Consider the following 20,116-nt stretch of genomic DNA (forward strand, 5'->3'; position numbering starts at 1 on the left):
TTATAGTAGTTCTATTCTTGTATATAGGGGCAGTATTATAGTAGTTATATTCTTGTGTATAGGGGGCAGTATTATAGTAGTTATATTCTTGTGTATAGGGGGCAGTATTATAGTAGTTATATTCTTGTATATAGGGGCAGTATTATAGTAGTTATATTCTTGTATATAGGAGCAGTATTATAGTAGTTATATTCTGGTATATAGGGGGCAGTATTATAGTAGTTATATTCTTGTATATAGGAGCAGTATTATAGTAGTTATATTCTTGTATATAGGAGCAGTATTATAGTAGTTATATTCTTGTATATAGGGGCAGTATTATAGTAGTTATATTCTTGTATATAGGGGCAGTATTATAGTAGTTATATTCTTGTATATAGGGGGCAGTATTATAGTAGTTCTATTCTTGTATATAGGGGCAGTATTATAGTAGTTATATTCTTGTGTATAGGGGGCAGTATTATAGTAGTTATATTCTTGTATATAGGAGCAGTATTATAGTAGTTCTATTCTTGTATATAGGGGCAGTATTATAGTAGTTATATTCTTGTGTATAGGGGGCAGTATTATAGTAGTTATATTCTTGTATATAGGAGCAGTATTATAGTAGTTATATTCTTGTATATAGGGGCAGTATTATAGTAGTTATATTCTTGTGTATAGGGGGCAGTATTATAGTAGTTATATTCTTGTATATAGGAGCAGTATTATAGTAGTTATATTCTTGTATATAGGAGGCAGTATTATAGTAGTTATATTCTTGTATATAGGGGCAGTATTATAGTAGTTATATTCTTGTATATAGGGGCAGTATTATAGTAGTTATATTCTTGCATATAGGGGGCAGTATTATAGTAGATATATTCTGTAGATATATTCTTGTATATAGGAGGTAGTATTATAGTAGTTCTATTCTTGTATATAGGGGGCAGTATTATAGTAGTTATATTCTTGTATATAGGAGGCAGTATTATAGTAGTTCTATTCTTGTATATAGGGGGCAGTATTATAGTAGTTCTATTCTTGTATATAGGGGGCAGTATTATAGTAGTTATATTCTTGTATATAGGGGGCAGTATTATAGTAGTTATATTCTTGTATATAGGGGGCAGTATTATAGTAGTTCTATTCTTGTATATAGGGGGCAGTATTATAGTAGTTATATTCTTATATATAGGAGCAGTATTATAGTAGTTATATTCTTGTATATAGGGGGCAGTATTATAGTAGTTATATTCTTGTATATAGGGGGCAGTATTATAGTAGTTATATTCTTGTATATAGGGGCAGTATTATAGTAGTTATATTCTTGTACATAGGGGCAGTATTATAGTAGTTATATTCTTGTATATAGGGGCAGTATTATAGTAGTTATATTCTTGTATATAGGAGCAGTATTATAGTAGTTATATTCTTGTACATAGGGGGCAGTATTATAGTAGTTATATTCTTGTATATAGGGGGCAGTATTATAGTAGATATATTCTTGTATATAGGGGCAGTATTATAGTAGTTATATTCTTGTATATAGCAGCAGTATTATAGTAGTTATATTCTTGTATATAGGGGCAGTATTATAGTAGTTATATTCTTGTATATAGGGGCAGTATTATAGTAGTTATATTCTTGTATATAGGGGGCAGTATTATAGTAGTTATATTCTTGTATATAGGGGGCAGTATTATAGTAGTTATATTCTTGTATATAGGGGCAGTATTATAGTAGTTATATTCTTGTATATAGGGAGCAGTATTATAGTAGTTATATTCTTGTATATAGAGGGCAGTATTATAGTAGTTATATACTTGTATATAGGGGGCAGTATTATATGTATCTAACTTAAATAAACTAAACGCAATTTGCAAGAAATAGTATAAAGGTATAAGATGCGTCTTTACTTTTGGTTAGGATAATTTCTATTTTATTTATAGAACATTATACACAAATAAATATATTTTAAACTCTGGCAGATAAGAGGGAGACTCACCAGGACCGGAGAATCCGGCTTTACCATGTCGGTCATAAGTTTCCCGTTTGTTCACTAACAAAAAAAAGAAATTGTCACGTCTTATGCAATATTTATACTAGCGTCATGGCTTTTTTATAACAAAGGGGTAGTCCGCTCACAACAACCCTCGTGCATATCTCTATAGGATATACAGTATGTGTGTCATGGGAAAAGCATCCAACTCGGACCCCCTCTCTATTAGCCCATTTGATTGGGTAGCAAAATACAACATTTAGGATAAATTTGTGGCTGCCAATAGTAATAACAGAGGTTCAGCAGCCGGATACGTGGAAATTAGCTAATTTGGGAGGAGGGCCTGACTTAAAAGTGATATCCCGATGAAACAACTCCGTTGAAAAAAAACCCACCTAATTAAAGGAACACTCCAGGCAAAACTGATACACTGTTATGCCTAATGCAAGTTCTGAGGGGTCGGAGCATGACGCAGGAATCCAAAGAACACCAAAAAGAGAATTTGTGTCATGCTCCGCCCCCTTAGGCCTTGCACTAGACAGCACAATGTGTCAGTTTCTGCCCAATGTGTTCCTTTAATAATTTTATACTGATCAGTCTTGTTCACACAATTATTCGGATCGAGCAACAGGAGTCTCAGATAAATTGCATATTCATTACTGCAGAGCAGGTCCTTTCCTGGTGTAAGATAACCGTACCTTCCAGCCATCCCAAATTGAGCGGGACAGTCCGGGATTCCGGGCTCTGTCCCGGGTGGCCGGGGATATGTCGCGCTGTCAACTGTACCTGCGTCCTCAGGACGCAGATACAATTGAACCCAATTCTGAAGCAAGGAACCATCAGCTCCCTGCTTCAGAATTTGTTCAGAGCGGAGGAGCAGTGGTAGTGCCTCTGCTCGTTGAGGAGTCCCCCAGGCACAGCGCTACTAAGTACTGTGCTCGGGGAGGCTCTTGACGTCACTGTCCATATGTGGACAGTGATGTCAGTGGCTACTCCTTGAGCGGAATCCCTGTTGCCGATGATCTGGCCGGGGATTCCACTCGTAGAGTAAAGCCCTGAGGTCACTGTCCATATATGGATATTGACGTCAGGGGCTCTAGGAATCGTCGGCTAGAGTCAGCAACTGGGATTCCGCTCAAGAAGTAGCCCCTGATGTCACTGTCCATATATGGACAGTGACATCAGGGCTTCCCTCTAGGAGCGGAATCCCCAGCTTATGCTCTGGCTGGGGATTCTGCTCCAAGAGGGAATCCCAATGGCAAGATCTACAAAGGGGGGGGGGCGCTATCTTCGAGGGGGGTATGGCACTATCTACATGGAAACTGTGGCACTATGGGCAGTTAAGCGGGGCATTATACTGTATTGGGGCAGCTTTTGGGACATTATGCTGTATGGGGCAGCTATGGTGGCATTTGTGTGGGCATTATATAGTATAGGGCAGGTATGGGGGAATTATGCTCCATCGGGGAATTTGTTTGGGCATTATACTGTATGAGGGCATCTCTGTGGACATTATATGGCACGGTGGCAGCTATGGTGGCAACTATTTGGTATTATACTTTGTCGGATGCACTATGGGAGTATGATACTGTGTGGGCTGAACCGGGTGTGTATAAGCGGGGATTGGGTGGGATTAGAGACATGGCTTGAAAAAATAAAAAATAAATAAATGATGCTGCGCCCACCACATCGGTTGTCCCTCTTTGTGATACTTGAAAGTTGGGAGGTACGTGACAACGTCTAGAAATTCTGGTGAACTCAAAACGCCCAATAACAGAGATTTTCCAAAATAAAGAATCTTAGAGCAGCAAAGCTGATCCTTCCCCGTGTGCCGTATACAGGTGAAAGAGTGAATATACACTTCATAACTAATTCAAAGTAACAGAAAAATCTTTACCATCTGATAACACCTCATAGGCTTCCGCAATATCTTTAAACTTCTTCTCCGCAAGCTCCTTGTTATCTGGATTCTTGTCTGGGTGCCATTTGAGAGCAAGCTTCCGATACCTGAGGGGCCAAGAAAAATACAAACAGAAAAAGCACAATTTTAAAAATTAATTTAATATACAATTCTAGAAATAGAAGAGAATATAGAATAAAACATATGGGGCAGTATTATAGTAGTTATATTCTTGTATATAGGAGCAGTATTATAGTAGTTATATTCTTGTATATAGGGGGCAGTATTATAGTAGTTATATACTTGTATATAGGGGGCAGTATTATAGTAGTTATATTCTTGTATATAGGGGGCAGTGTTATAGTAGTTATATTCTTGTATATAGGGAGCAGTATTATAGTAGTTATATTCTTGTATATAGGAGGCAGTATTATAGTAGTTATATTCTTGTATATAGGAGCAGTATTATAGTAGTTATATTCTTGTATATAGGGGCAGTATTATAGTAGTTATATTCTTGTATATAGGGAGCAGTATTATAGTAGTTATATTCTTGTATATAGGGGGCAGGATTATAGTAGTTATATTCTTGTATATAGGGGCAGTATTATAGTAGTTATATTCTTGTACATAGGGGCAGTATTATAGTAGTTATATTCTTGTATATAGGGGCAGTATTATAGTAGTTATATTCTTGTATATAGGGGGCAGTATTATAGTAGTTATATACTTGTATATAGGGGGCAGTATTATAGTAGTTATATTCTTGTATATAGGGGGCAGTATTATAGTAGTTATATTCTTGTATATAGGGGGCAGTATTATAGTCACTGGCGTAGCTATAGGGGTCGCAGCGGTCGGAATTGCGACCGGGCCCCGAAGCCAGGGGGCCCACGGCCCCCCGTACCACATCAATAAAAAGTTACTATAGTAACTCGGGCCGCGGGCCCCTGTTACTATAGTAACATACTTTCCTTACCTTCCTGGTTCCGGATCGCAGCGGAGGTCCTGACGTCAAGCGCAGTGCGCAGCGCATGACGTCACCACGCTATGCGCCGCGCACAGCATCGAGACGACAGAACTCCCGCCGCGGCCGAAGAGGAAGGTAAGGTTAGCCCTGACTGGCGGGGTCAGACTCCCGGGACCCGCCAATCAGCTGTTTTGAAGGGGCCACAACACTCGTACGAGAGCTGCTCCCCTTCATTCCGGTCACTTCATTCCGGTCACACTGTGAATCGGTGTCGGCGATTCACAGTGTGAGCGAGTAGTGAAATGAAGGGGAAGCAGCTCTCGTACGAGTGCTGCGGCCCCTTCAAAACAGCTGATTTGCGGGTCCCGAGAGACACATCCGCTATTGATGGCCTATCCTGAGGATAGGCCATCAATGTTTAGGGACTGTACAACCCCTAAGCCTACGATGTAGCAGGCTTAGGGGGCCCATGAGACAGGATCACAGATTGTGTGATCCAGTCTGCTGGGCCCTGTATCTAAGCCAATCACATGGTAGGCTTAGATACATGGCCCATGCGTGATCCTGTATCTAAGCCAATCACATGGTAGGCTTAGATACATGGCCCATGCGTGATCCTGTCTGATGGGCCCTGTATATAAGCCAATCACATGGTAGGCTTAGATACATGGCCCATGCGTGATCCTGTCTGCTGGGCCCTGTATATAAGCCAATCACATGGTAGGCTTAGATACATGGCCCATGCGTGATCCTGTCTGCTGGGCCCTGTATCTAAGCCAATCACATGGTAGGCTTAGATACATGGCCCATGTGTGATCCTGTCTGATGGGCCCTGTATATAAGCCAATCACATGGTAGGCTTAGATACATGGCCCATGCGTGATCCTGTCTGCTGGGCCCTGTATCTAAGCCAATCACATGGTAGGCTTAGATACATGGCCCATGTGTGATCCTGTCTGCTGGGCCCTGTATCTAAGCCAATCACATGGTAGGCTTAGATACATGGCCCATGTGTGATCCTGTCTGATGGGCCCTGTATATAAGCCTACCACACTGTAGGTTTAGATACAGGGCCCAGCACACAGTAATCTTATACTGTATAAGATTACTGTCTGCTGGACCATTTATCTAAGCCTACGTTGTGGTAGGCTTAGATACAGGGTCCCACAGACAGTATCACACATGGGCCCTGTATCTAAGCCTAACACACGTGTTACTAATCATTTTTTGTGTGTTTTCTTACAGGTTCGGTCGTTGGACTACGGCGGATTCCAGGACTACTTCGAAGACGGCTTTTTTTTTTGTTATCAATAAAATGGTTAATGAGGGCTGTGTGGGTTTTTTTTTTATTTCAATAAAATATTTTTTCTATGCCTTTGTGTTTTTTTTTAAACTATATTACTACCGCCTTAGTAATGGCCGCCGGCTGATTGACAGCATCCATTGCTAAGGCGGGGCTTAGTGTTAGCCGGTGCAGAGGCTAACACTAACCCCCTTTATTACCCCGGTACCCACCGCCACCAGGGGTGCTGGGAAGAGCCGGGTACGATCCAGTACCTGACCATCTGCAGTGATGGTCGGCCAGTGGGGTGGCCGCAGGCTGGTATTATCAGGAGGGGAAAGGCCAAAAACAGTGGCCCTTCCTACCCTGGTGATGCTAGGCTGCTGCTGCTTTATTGTATCTGGCTGGTTATGAAAAATGGGGGGGACCCCACGTCATTTAAAAAAAAATAAAATAAAAAATAATTGGAAAGAACGATGTCGGGTCCCCCCACCCAATTTTCATAACCAGCCAGATACAACACAGCAGCAGCAGGCAGCATTACCAGGGTGGCAAGGGCCACTGTTTTTGGCCTTCCCCAGCCTAATACTACCAGCCTGCGGCCACCCCGGTGCCTGCCCGTCACTACAGATGGTCGGGTACTGGTTCGTGCCCGGCTCTTCCCAGTACCCCTGGTGGCGGTGGGTACCGGGGTAATAATGGGGGTTAGTGTAGCCTCTGCACCGGCTAACATTAAGCCCCGCCTTAGTAATGGAGGTTGTCAATCAGCCAGCGGCCATTACTAAGGCGGTGATAATAAAGTTTAAAAAGATACAAGCACATAGAAAAAATATTTTATTGAAATAAAAAAACACAACCCTCATTAACCATTTTATTGAGAATAAAAAAAACGCCGTCATTGAAGTCGTCCTCGAATACGAAGTCCAACAACCGAACCTGTAAAAAAACACAAACACACAAAAGTAATCAGTAACACATAAAGAAGCAAAATTATTATTCTTACCTATCCTGGGTCCAGCGCTGGAGCCGCAATGTCAGCGAGCTGGGCCCTGTATCTAATCCAATCATGTGTGATATTGTCTGCTGGGCCCTGTATCTAATCGTATCTTGTGTGATACTGTCTGCTGGACCCTATATCTAATCCGATCATGTGTGATACTGTCTGCTAGCCACTGTATTTAATCCTATCATGTGTGATACTGCCTTCTGAGCCACTGTATCTAATCCTATCATGTGTGGTACTGTGCTGAGCCACTGTATCTAATCCTATCATGTGTGGTACTGTCTGCTGAGCCACTGTATCTAATCCTATCATGTGTGATACTGTCTGCTGGGCCACTGTATCTAATCCTATCATGTGTGACACTGCCTTCTGAGCCACTGTATCTAATCCTATCATGTGTGATACTGTCTGCTGGGCCACTGTATCTAATCCTATCATGTGTGACACTGCCTTCTGAGCCACTGTATCTAATCCTATCATGTGTGACACTGCCTTCTGAGCCACTGTATCTAATCCTATCATGTGTGATACTGTCTGCTGGACCCTATATCTAATCCGATCATGTGTGATACTGTCTGCTAGCCACTGTATTTAATCCTATCATGTGTGATACTGCCTTCTGAGCCACTGTATCTAATCCTATCATGTGTGGTACTGTGCTGAGCCACTGTATCTAATCCTATCATGTGTGGTACTGTCTGCTGAGCCACTGTATCTAATCCTATCATGTGTGATACTGTCTGCTGGGCCACTGTATCTAATCCTATCATGTGTGACACTGCCTTCTGAGCCACTGTATCTAATCCTATCATGTGTGATACTGTCTGCTGAGCCGCTGTATCTAATCCTATCCATAGTTTATAGGGTCGTAGTGCTATAGATATGCTATGCTGTCTCATATACACACTTTTTTTTGGGCGGACACATATGTATTGGGGCTATTTCCCCTGACATTTTAAGCCCTGAGGGTATGTTCACAGGGCAGCGTCCATTATGGCTGAAATTACGGTGCTGTTTTCAGGAGAAAACAGCACCGTAATTTCAGATGTAATGGCATGTGCAGGCGTCTTTCGCTACGTCCATTACGGACGTAATTGGAGCTGTTTTTCTATGGAGTCCATGGAAAACGGCTCCATTTACGTCTGAAGAAGTGACAGGCACTTCTTTGACGCGGGCGTCTTTTTTACGCGCCGCCTTTTGACAGCGGCGCGTAAAAAAAAATGACCGTCGGCACAGAACATCGTAAGACCCATTCAAATGAATGGGCAGATGTTTGCCAATGCTTTTGAGCCGCATTTTCGGACGTAATTCAATGCTAAAACGCCCGAATTACGTCCGTAAATAGGGTGTGTGAACCCAGCCTTAGTGACGCCCCGGCTGCTAGTGCTGCATTGTTGGGTTACTTAGGAGACCCAGCGATGCAGCTGAAAGCTGCGGACCGTCGGCCATGAGAAGTTTGCGGTGGGGGGGGGGGCCCAGTAAGAATTTTCGCATCGGGGCCCATGAGCCTTTAGCTACGCCCCTGATTATAGTAGTTATATTCTTGTATAAAGGAGGAGTATTATAGTAGTTATATTCTTGTATATAGGGGGCAGTATTATAGTAGTTATATTCTTGTATATAGGGGCAGTATTATAGTAGTTATATTCTTGTATATAGGGGCAGTATTATAGTAGTTATATTCTTGTATGTAGGGGGCAGTATTATAGTAGTTATATTCTTGTATATAGGGTGCAGTATTATAGTAGTTATATTCTTGTATATAGGGGCAGTATTATAGTAGTTCTATTCTTGTATATAGGGGGCAGTATTATAGTAGTTATATTCTTGTATATAGGAGCAGTATTATAGTAGTTATATTCTTGTATATAGGGGGCAGTATTATAGTAGTTATATTCTTGTATATAGGGGGCAGTATTATAGTAGTTATATTCTTTATATAGGGGGCAGTATTATAGTAGTTATATTCTTGTATATAGGAGCAGTATTATAGTAGTTATATTCTTGTATATAGGGGCAGTATTATAGTAGTAATATTCTTGTACGTAGGAGCAGTATTATAGTAGTTATATTCTTGTACATAGGGGCAGTATTATAGTAGTTATATTCTTGTATATAGGAGGCAGTATTATAGTAGTTATATTCTTGTACGTAGGGGCAGTATTATAGTAGTTATATTCTTGTACATAGGGGCAGTATTATAGTAGTTATATTCTTGTATATAGGGGCAGTATTATATTAGTTATATTCTTGTATATAGGGAGCAGTATTATAGTAGTTATATTCCTGTATATAGGGGCAGTATTATAGTAGTTATATTCTTGTATATAGGGGACAGTATTATAATAATTATATTCTTGTATATAGGGGCATTATTATAGTAGTTATATTCCTGTATATAGGAGGAAGTATTATAGTAGTTATATTCCTGTATATAGGAGGCAGTATTATAGTAGTTATATTCTTGTATATAGGGGCAGTATTATAGTAGTTATATTCTTGTATATAGGGGCAGTATTATAGTAGTTATATTCTTGTATATAGGGGCAGTATTATAGTAGTTATATTCTTGTATATAGGGGGCAGTATTATAGTAGTTATATTCTTGCATATAGGGGGCAGTATTATAGTAGTTATATTCTTGTATATAGGGGGCAGTATTATAGTAGTTATATTCTTGTATATAGGGGCAGTATTATAGTAGTTATATTCTTGTATATAGGAGCAGTATTATAGTAGTTATATTCCTGTATATAGGGGGTAGTATTGTAGTAGTTATATTCTTGTATATAGGGGGCAGTATTATAGTAGTTATATTCTTGTATATAGCGGCAGTATTATAGTAGTTATATTCTTGTATATAGCGGCAGTATTATAGTAGTTATATTCTTGTATATAGGGGGCAGTATTATAGTAGTTATATTCTTGTACATAGGGGCAGTATTATAGTAGTTATATTCTTGTATATAGGGGCAGTATTATAGTAGTTATATTCTTGTATATAGGGGTAGTATTATAGTAGTTATATTCTTGTATATAGGGGGCAGTATTATAGTAGTTATATTCTTGTATATAGGAGCAGTATTATAGTAGTTATATTCTTGTATATAGGGCGCAGTATTATCGTAGTTACATTCTTGTATATAGGAGCAGTATTATAGTAGTTATATTCTTGTATATAGGAGCAGTATTATAGTAGTTATATTCCTGTATATAGGGGGTAGTATTATAGTAGTTATATTCTTGTATATACGGGGCAGTATTATAGTAGTTATATTCTTGTATATAGAGGCAGTATTATAGTAGTTATATTCTTGTATATAGGGGGCAGTATTATAGTAGTTATAGTCTTGCACATAGGGGCAGTAATATAGTATATACAATATAAATATAGTATAGAATAAAATCTAAACAATATTTAGTGAAACCTATGTAACCTGCATGTGTCTTTGTGCGATGTCTGAGTCTGGTTATGGGGCAGTCTGGTTTATGCATAATATCTGATATATCGATTACTATACAACTAATCATGGAGACTCTGGAAACTTACGCTCGTTTAATATCTTCCTGGGTGGCGTTTCGGGGAACTCCCAGCATTTCATAATATTCTCCCATGATTGACAGGTAATTGTCTAGAAAGTACGGGAAAGGAAAAGTTTAGAAATGCTTGTTTCTTACCAGTCTTACATGAGGAGATATATACATACACATACACATACACACACAGATTGGTGATTCAGATACCGAAATAGCAGGTGACAGAAGCTCCAAATTCCCCTACAGCTACGACCTTCCACTCCTCATCCCACCCGGCAAATGTGTTATTTCAGGAAGCAGAAAGCAGATGAATGCAATTCCTGTCCCTCCATAAGTGTCTTCAGGTATTAGTCAGAGTCATCTACCGTTTCAAAATTGGATGAATTCTGTTACAGTCAAATTTTGTATGGATTAGTTACTTATTTCTGTTATTCCACAATACTATATTGAAGCATGTCTGGTCTGACTCTTGAGCAAAGACCCAGAATGTACTGAAAATAGTTTAGAAAGAGTTTTTACTGAAAAACACCATGTTAAATACTTACATTTATGACTGAACAAGCATCTATTCACACTCAATGTAGGATTGTAACACAATGGCAATTTTTTTTGTTTTTCTTATACAGTGAATACACAGATATGCACTATACGGTTTACTAAATGATTTGTAAACAGTTTTCTATATCGAGAACTATTTCAATGCTTTGTTGTGTACCCTTTCATGACTTGCGGATAAAATAAAAACCTTTGATTTACAAAAATAAATAAATAAAAAAATAAAACAGATGAATTGTAAATTTTCCAGTTGACACCCTCGGAAAAACAAACAATGAAATAACACGGAAGAAATAAAATAATATAATGTATATAATATACAAAGATCAACTATGAAAAACGCCTGCATGCCGCTGGACAGGTCCAATTTAAAAGGGAAATAAGAATATACACGGTACTTTATGACTTAAAGAGGCTCTGTCACCAGATTTCTCTGTGTGAAATGGCTGATAACAGGGAACAATAGATAAGTCCATTTGCTATTGCTCCCTGTTATCAACAATTTAAGGCAAAGCAGAGGTAGACTGTGGTGTACTTTAATGGGATGACATTACCTCACATATCCCCAAATCTAAGAACCTCCATAGTTAGCGTTATGTCCCCCTCACCCCACAACCATTGTGGACGTCTTTTGCACAATAGGAATGATTGGTGGGGGCACAGAGGTTGGCAGGCTCGCCTGGCATCCTGTGCCCTTTTCAGTTATTAATGAGTGAAACTGGAAGCTGCAGGTGACACCTGAACATGCAAACCCGACCGCAGGAACACAACGTCAGACTCTATTTTTACCATCAGGGACAACAATGAGAATAATGGGGCCACAGATCTCCACTCTATAAAACCATTCAGCAGAAGTCAGACACTTTATCTTGCATTTTCTAAGCGTGACGTCGTTTGTTTTCCATTCCTAAACTTCCTCTGTGTCGCTCCGATAACGCACTAAGCAGCTTTCCTACATGGCTACATGCGATCAGAGACATCCCTGTAGGACTCTAGTTAAAAGGGGACTTTTCGGTGGTCTTAGGGGCCCCCTGAAAGCCTTTGCAGTGGAATCAATCACCTGTCTAGAAGTAATCAATAGAAATTTCCCTGCCTCCTAGGAAAACAGGGAACCATAGGAAGTCCATTGGTTTGTGATCAACTATGAAGTTTTTTTTTAATCCCGCACTAGCTGTTACTATGGCGGTACTGGTCATTAAAAAAGGGGCATACACAGCAGGAACCTCCATTATTTTCCAAATCTCATTCATGGCAATTGATGTAACAACTGCAAAAAAACATTATTTTATTAAAAACGTCATTATTCGGGTTGGAGAATTTTCGTTCAAATGAAACATTTTGAAATCGTGTTGAAATGACTCCACCAGCAGAATAGCGAGTGCAGCTCTGGAGTATAATACAAGATATAACTCAGGATCAGTACAGGATAAGTAATGTAATGTATGTACACAGTGACTCCACCAGCAGAATAGCGAGTGCAGCTCCGGAGTATAATACAGGATATAACTCGGGATCAGTACAGGATAAGTAATGTAATGTATGTACACAGTGACTCCACCAGCAGGATAGTGAGTGCAGCTCTGGAGTATAATGCAGGATGTAACTCAGGATCAGTACAGGATAAGTAATGTAATGTATGTACACAGTGACTCCACCAGCAGAATAGTGAGGGCAGCTCTGGAGTATAATACAGGATGTAACTCAGGATCAGTACAGGATAAGTAATGTAATGTATGTACACAGTGACTCCACCAGCAGAATAGTGAGTGCAGCTCTGGAGTATAATACAGGATGTAACTCAGGATCAGTACAGGATAAGTAATGTAATGTATGTACACAGTGACTCCACCAGCAGAATAGTGAGTGCAGCTCTGGAGTATAATACAGGATTTAACTCAGGATAAGTACAGGATAAGTAATGTAATGTATGTACACAGTGACTCCACCAGCAGAATAGTGAGGGCAGCTCTGGAGTATAATACAGGATGTAACTCAGGATCAGTACAGGATAAGTAATGTAATGTATGTGCACAGTGACTCCACCAGCAGAATAGTGAGTGCAGCTCTGGAGTATAGTACAGGATATAACTCAGGATCAGTACAGGATAAGTAATGTAATGTATGTACACAGTGACTTCACCAGCAGAATAGTGAGTGCAGCTCTGGAGTATAATACAGGATGTAACTCAGGATCAGTAATGTAAGTACATAGTGACTCCACCAGCAGAATAGTGAGTGCAGCTCTGGAGTATAATACAGGATGTAACTCAGGATCAGTACAGGATAAGTAATGTATGTACAGTGACTCCACCAGCAGAATAGTGAGTGCAGCTCTGGAGTATAATACAGGATGTAACTCAGGATACTAGGATTAGTAATGTATGTACACAGTGACTCCACCAGCAGAATAGTGAGTGCAGCTCTGGAGTATACTACAGGATGTAACTCAGGATCAGTAATGTAAGTACACAGTGACTCCACCAGCAGAATAGTGAGTGCAGCTCTGGAGTATAATACAGGATGTAACTCAGGATCAGTACAGGATAAGTAATGTATGTACACAGTGACTCTAAAGGAGATGTCTAGTTTAGAGAACACATTTTCATTTGCCCTATTTGGGAATTCTAAGTTTTAAAGATGGGAGGATCCTTCATCTATTAGAAAAAGTGGAGACCAGCTACAAAGAGCGTCTCTTGTTCCGGAGGACCCAGACAGTTTGTGCATTACACAAACACATTGATTTCAATGAGAACTGTGTAATGTGTTATTTCACCTGTGATGGCGCTGCAGACAAATTGAACACTTACTGCTATGCTCCCTGACAGATTACTGCTGATCGCTGGGGGTCGCAGCAGGGGGAAAACTATGATCACCTTTATCTTAAAAGACACTTTAACAAAAAGGGATTTTTCAAAAGTACACAACCCATTTACCCTTTATTTTAGGCACACATGACAAAATCTAAGCAAATATTTCCATACAGATGAAATATAAGAGACTAAGGGTATGTTGAAACGCAAACTCAAAAACGTCTGAAAATACTGAGATGTTTTCAAGGGAAAACAGCTCCTAATTTTCAACGTTTTTTTAAGCCACTCACGATTGTCGCTGCGTTTTTGGAGCGGTTTTCTATAGAGTTAATGAAAAACGGCTCCAAAAACGTCCCAAGAAGTGACCTAAACTTATTTTTCGCAGCTGTTTTTCAAAACGGCCTCGTAGAAAAACGGTCCGTCGGAACAGAACGCCGTTTTTCCCCATTGAAAATAAATGGGCAGATGTTTGGAAGCGTTCTGCTTCCGATTTTGCGGCCGTTTACAGCCCGAAAAACGGCCGAAAATAGGCCGTGTGAACATACCCCGTGTCTACATACAATGACATGACAACCCCTCAGCATTGCCCTGTACCATCGATGCACAAAAAGTTTCATGTTCTGTATTACATCTGTGATGCATTTACGTTAACTCTTCATAGTCCATGCTCGGTGCTTTGCAATACAGTTTTACTATTCATCCTGAAATCTCACCCTTATACCGAGTCAGATGCCAAAACCATGTAAAACTGAAGGCAAGTCCTATTTATGGGATGTCTGCCCAACCAGACAAAACACAAACTAGCGAGGCAGCTGCTATTGGGAACCTGGGACTTTCTGGAGGATGTGATAGATATTAAAATAAAACCCTTCGGGGGTGCGAGTCTTATTTTTGAAGTAATCGTAAAAAAAAAAATATTAACGGCTTTTACAAAAATAACCAAAAGTATCGACCACAATAAAATGACTCCTGTAAATACATTCTTAGAAGGCACACCACATACACAGCGACAGGCTGGGGGCCCCATACCTAAAATAGGACCATCTTCAATGCTGGGTCATAAGACCAGAGCAGCCATCTGAGTGGGGGCCCGATCCTCTACATGGCGATCCCAAGGAGGGGATGTTTCTATACAATAAATGGGTTTTCCAGCCAGTAAAAATTGATGCACTGCCCCCCCCATTCAAAACTGCTGATTGGCGGGTCCCAGGAGTCAGACCCCGACCGACCGATCAGCTATTGATGGCCTATCCGGAGGATAGCCCATCAATTTTTACGGCCTGTAAAACCCCTTTAATTGATGGACTATATACATTGATCTCTATGTACAAGACTGGACAGCACTCATTCAGGACCCAACTGGCTATACATTTCCGAAATGTAATGTTCCAGACATTGAAATGAATGGCCAACAATGTAATACATGGCCAAGTTGAGTCCCTTTGAGACACTTTGGCTATTAAAAGCGGATCCTGAGCAGGGGACCCCCGCTATAATGTCCATATGCCCTAATAAGGAGTAAGAATAGGGAATGTCTTAATGAGACAGTCCCTTTAAGTGACATCACTGTGCAGGATTGGTGATGTCACTCGCCTCAACCTGTCATCCCAGCCAAGTCTAGCCATGGGCCACGGACGGAACGTACTCACTTCCATAGAATGTAAACAGACACCATCCCCCTCTGTGCAGTCACGGGCCCCCACATTAACACTTTGGGGCCAAATGGCAACATAAATGAGGGTGATAAGATGTAATGCACAGGTGTCTCTGCTATATTCCTGTATTCCTGGACATTTTGCAGCAGTGATACATAGTATTATTAAAAGATGAACACGGAAACTAATGCAGATTCCTAAACTGGTCGGAAAAGCAAGAAAACCAGTGGGTAATTCCCCCTCCCCCTCCTCAGACACCCAGTTACCAACTCTGAAAAATATTTTCTTTTCATTATGGACATATTTGGTAAAAATAAGAGTAACATGCCATTCCTGCAGCGCAGACCTGCGGCAGCGCTATTGTAAGGATGCGGCATCCTACACAGGAAAGTGCTGACAAAGGCAATACGTTTACAATGGAGAAGCTTTTTGGCAGAGATAAGGGGCACAGAAGAGTGACGGGCATTGTGGGTAACACGATTACCATAATTAAAATACAATTTCGGATAAATACTGTATAGATGTTTACTAAACCGATACAAGAGAACAGTTCAACCGAAGTCAACTGATTGGAAACCTTGTTACACAGCAGATAGCAAATATTATATTATACACGTCATGTCGGTAAATAATACTTGTATAAACTTCATTTTCTGATGTCAGATCCTGACAATTACACAGAGACGAGCGGCACTGCATAGGCACTGCTTATCTCTTCCTGCAGCTGCAGTCTGTCACAGATTACTTTGCAGGAAACTCCTTCTCCTATGTCGACCACTGATTGACTGACATGTAGTGCTCCCTCTATGGCCAAGAAGAGGTTCTTCAGTAGCTGCACTGTTAATTATATAGTTGTGTCCCAGCTGCTGCAGAACATCATAACACACTCCTTAGCTACTCCAGATCATCATAACACACCTCAGCTGCTGCAGAACATCATAATACACACATCAGCTGCTGACAAACATCAGTACATACCTCAGCTGCTATCGAACATTACAGAAGACACCTCAGCTGCTGCAGAACCTCCTACTTCCCACCCTAGCTGCTGCAGAATATCATGATATGCACTTCAGCTGCTGCAGAACATCATAATACACACCGCAGATATTGTAGACCATCTTTATTAAGGATGTGGGAGTTTGAGATCAGTCAACCAAGGATGTACAGGAATCTCATCCTTAGGGCTTATTCACACGAACGTGGGGAAACTCAGAAATGAAAAACGGCAGTTTTTTTACGTCCGAGTTTCACCTGTGTGGGACCTGTTTTCACGGATCCCCATAGACTCGAGTCAATGGAGGGATCTGTGAAAATGGAATAAAATAAGACATGTTCTATTTTTCAACGGCCCCTCCACACGGTTGGCTGAAACAACGGCCGTGTGAACGGCTCCATTGAAATACATGCGTCCGTGTGACAGATGTTGTTTTAAGAGACATCACAAGGATATATTCAATGTTCGTGTGAATAAGCCCTCACTCTTAAAAAAAAAAGAAGTTCTGCAGCAGCTGAGGTGTGTATAAAGTATAGAGAATATTGGGAGTCACCTCAGGGTTCTGAAACCTGTATAGACATATATATATATATATATATATATACTCTGCCTGAAGCCTCGTGCTGTGGAAAGGTCACATTATCCCATATATTATGTTACATCTGTGATCACATTAGATTATTGAAGAGCAGCTTTCCATGCAGCAGAAGATGAAACCTTCCATTTTATTATAAAATCACATCACATTATAGATCACATTATAGATCACATTATATTTTATATTATATTACATCACATTATAGATCACATTATATTTTATATTATATTACATCACATCACATCATATTTTCACAGCAGAAGACAAGCCCTTGTAAACACTTACCCCCTTGAAGGTCTCCTCACAATACGAGGCCGATCACTCGGATGTTTTGTAGCAGCTGCTGAGAAGACTTGGAATGTGAGTAGATTCCTCCGATCCTGATCCAGCGTCAGGCCATAGTCCGGCTGTTCTTCTAGACGCTCCTTAATTCCTTAAAGAAATTAGATTGTGAGATGGCTCTGGAGGAAGCCACAACAACAGAATCCACTGAACACCCCCTCACCCCGCTTGGGTGGCATGTTGCCCATGTTAATGCCTAATCTCCTCCTGCAGATAATCCTTATGTAACAGTCTGCTAATCCCAGCTGCAAACCAGAACTGTAGATTATCATCTGTGAAGTTCCCTGACCCCCTGCAGTGACCCCGGACCCCCCACCCCTCACATAGTGAAAACACAAAACTCCACTGCATAACGGTTACATTGTATCAGCACCTCTTAACCCTTTACTGACATGAGCCCCGCCTCCTTCCTGATGACTGTTTCCACTTTTTATAGTCACTCCTGATGTTCTCCAGTCCCCCCCAGTATCACATAATACAAGCATTACTGTATCCGTTTAGTGTCAGCCCCCCATTAACTCCTTACTGGCAGGAGTCCAGCAGCATCCAACCCATTATCAGTTACAATTCTGCACTGGTGGATGATGGTGTAACTGGTAAATATTTGCCCCCTGACCCACCTATCACAGAGTGGTGAGGGCACTCTATGCCAAAACTGTTACATTGTACCAGCAGCTGTTAACCCTTTACTCCCCAGAGGGTGGCTAAACTGCTATCACATAGTGGCAGCGCAACAAAAAAAAAACAACAAAAAACTGTTACTTTGTATCAGGACCTATTAACCCCTAAGGCTACATGCACACAATGCAGAATTTGGTGCAGAAAACCTGCATCTAAACAGGTAAACGCAGGTAAAATCCATTCTTTGACGCGTTTTTAGGTGCAGTATTTATATTTTGATCCGGAAATAGGTGCGTTTTTTTAAGCTGCGGATTTTAGGGTGTTATTTTAAAACTAGTCAGATACTATTGGAAAAGCAACATAAATTAACATGCTGCGCAGGTCAAATTACGCGGGAAAAAAATTCTCGCTTACTTGGCTGGAACTGTACGTAATATTGATGGTGTGCATTTGGCCTGACTGGTCACATTAACAACCCTGCACCCATTATGTTCTACCAATTTCTACCCCCTCCCATCCAGGTCTGTCCGGAGTAAATTTTTTACCCAATATTTATACATGACTGTTGCAAAGTTGCTACAATGTATCATCTCAGTGACGTCACCATTCACCCCAGGAGCTAGTCATTCTTACGTCACCTTTAGTCCTGACCAATAGACCCTGTTCTGTACTGGAGGATAGTAACTTCTGTTCTGACTGAGTTATAATCTCCTGCTCGTCCTGTCCGTCATTCTCCTCGGTTGTACTCACTTCTGCGGCTTCTGCTGCTACTTGACCGTCTCTAGGAGGGTTTTTGTCGCGTGGATGTTATATCAGCTCGCCTGTGACGTCACCGTCAGCTGAGGAGAAACGTCCAGAAAATACCAGACGAGACTTTACCATTTGATAACCAATCAGCGCTCGGTCTCCGCCTCTCTAACGCATATTCCGATCGTTGATTGGCTAGGCTGGGGAAGGGGGCGGGGACAGGAGTTCTGAAGAGTGAATACGGAGAAACATGGACGAGGAGCGGCGGCTGCACTTATAATATCCAGTGTTACCTCCCTGATGTTTTATGGGTACACTGTGCCCGTCATGTGGGCATTGCTACATTTTAGCGGTCACTTATAAATGCCACATTGAAATGCAAGTCACTGTATTATGAGATGTTCTGCAGCTTTCTAATATACTCTTGCGTTTTGGTTCTTTTTTATTTTCACCATCTCTGCTTGCTGTCAGTGAGCTGGGACCTCCTATATTAACCCCTGGATACACCGATTTTGTTTTTTATTTCGTTGTTCCAGCGTTTCTGTTGACATGTTCGGGTCTGTGCACACGCAAACTCAAAAACGTCTGAAAATACGGAGCTGTTTTTAAGGCAAAACAGCTCCTGATTTTCAGACTTTTTTGAGCAACTCTCGTTTTTCGCTGCCGCTTTTGGAGCTGTTTTTTCAATAGAGTCAATGAAAAACGGCGCAAGAAGTGACATGCACTTCTGCGGGCTACCAAAACGGCCACGGAAAAAAACGCCCCGTCGGAACAGAACGCTGTTTTTCCCATTGAGATCAATGGGCAGATGTTTGGAGGTGTTCTGCTTCCGATTTTTCGGCTGTTTTTCGGGCGTTTCCGGCCCGAAAAACGCCTGAAAATAAGCTGTGTGTGAACATACCGTATCGTTTTAGGGCTTGTTTTTTTGCAGGACAAATTGTAGTTTTTAACGGTACCATATAATGTACTGGGAAACTGGGCTGGAATGGGAAAAAACAGCAATTCCTCCATTGTTCTTTGGGTTTTGTTTTTACGCCGCTTTGCCGATGCAGCAGTGTGAGTTGTTTTTTTTTTCGCGGGGCGAGCTGACGTTTTTATTGGTACCATTTTGGGGTACA

The 20,116-nt window shown here is 40.9% G+C and overlaps 1 protein-coding gene across 7 annotated transcripts in view; it reads right to left on the reverse strand.

Annotated features, from left to right (window-relative positions):
- Positions 1-19,109, reverse strand: part of DNAJB2 (DnaJ heat shock protein family (Hsp40) member B2) — a 31,371-nt gene extending 12,262 nt beyond the window's left edge. For 2 of the 7 annotated variants that reach the window (XM_075829159.1, XM_075829152.1), the window contains exons 1-5: positions 19,002-19,109; positions 17,574-17,721; positions 10,687-10,768; positions 3,879-3,988; positions 1,988-2,041 (exon numbers count right to left, since the gene is read on the reverse strand). In XM_075829159.1, coding sequence (XP_075685274.1) covers positions 1,988-2,041; positions 3,879-3,988; positions 10,687-10,751 — 229 coding nt within the window. In that variant the 5' untranslated portion in view covers positions 10,752-10,768; positions 17,574-17,721; positions 19,002-19,109. Of the gene's footprint in view, positions 1-1,987; positions 2,042-3,878; positions 3,989-10,686; positions 10,769-10,880; positions 11,060-17,573; positions 17,722-18,665; positions 18,801-18,884 lie in introns of those variants that run through there. The other 5 variants (XM_075829157.1, XM_075829156.1, XM_075829153.1 and 2 more) reach the window with 5 other exon arrangements.
- Positions 19,110-20,116: the final 1,007 nt, after the last annotated feature.

The sequence above is a fragment of the Rhinoderma darwinii genome, chromosome 6 (assembly GCF_050947455.1).
Source record: "Rhinoderma darwinii isolate aRhiDar2 chromosome 6, aRhiDar2.hap1, whole genome shotgun sequence".
NCBI classification, from domain to species: domain Eukaryota; kingdom Metazoa; phylum Chordata; class Amphibia; order Anura; family Rhinodermatidae; genus Rhinoderma; species Rhinoderma darwinii.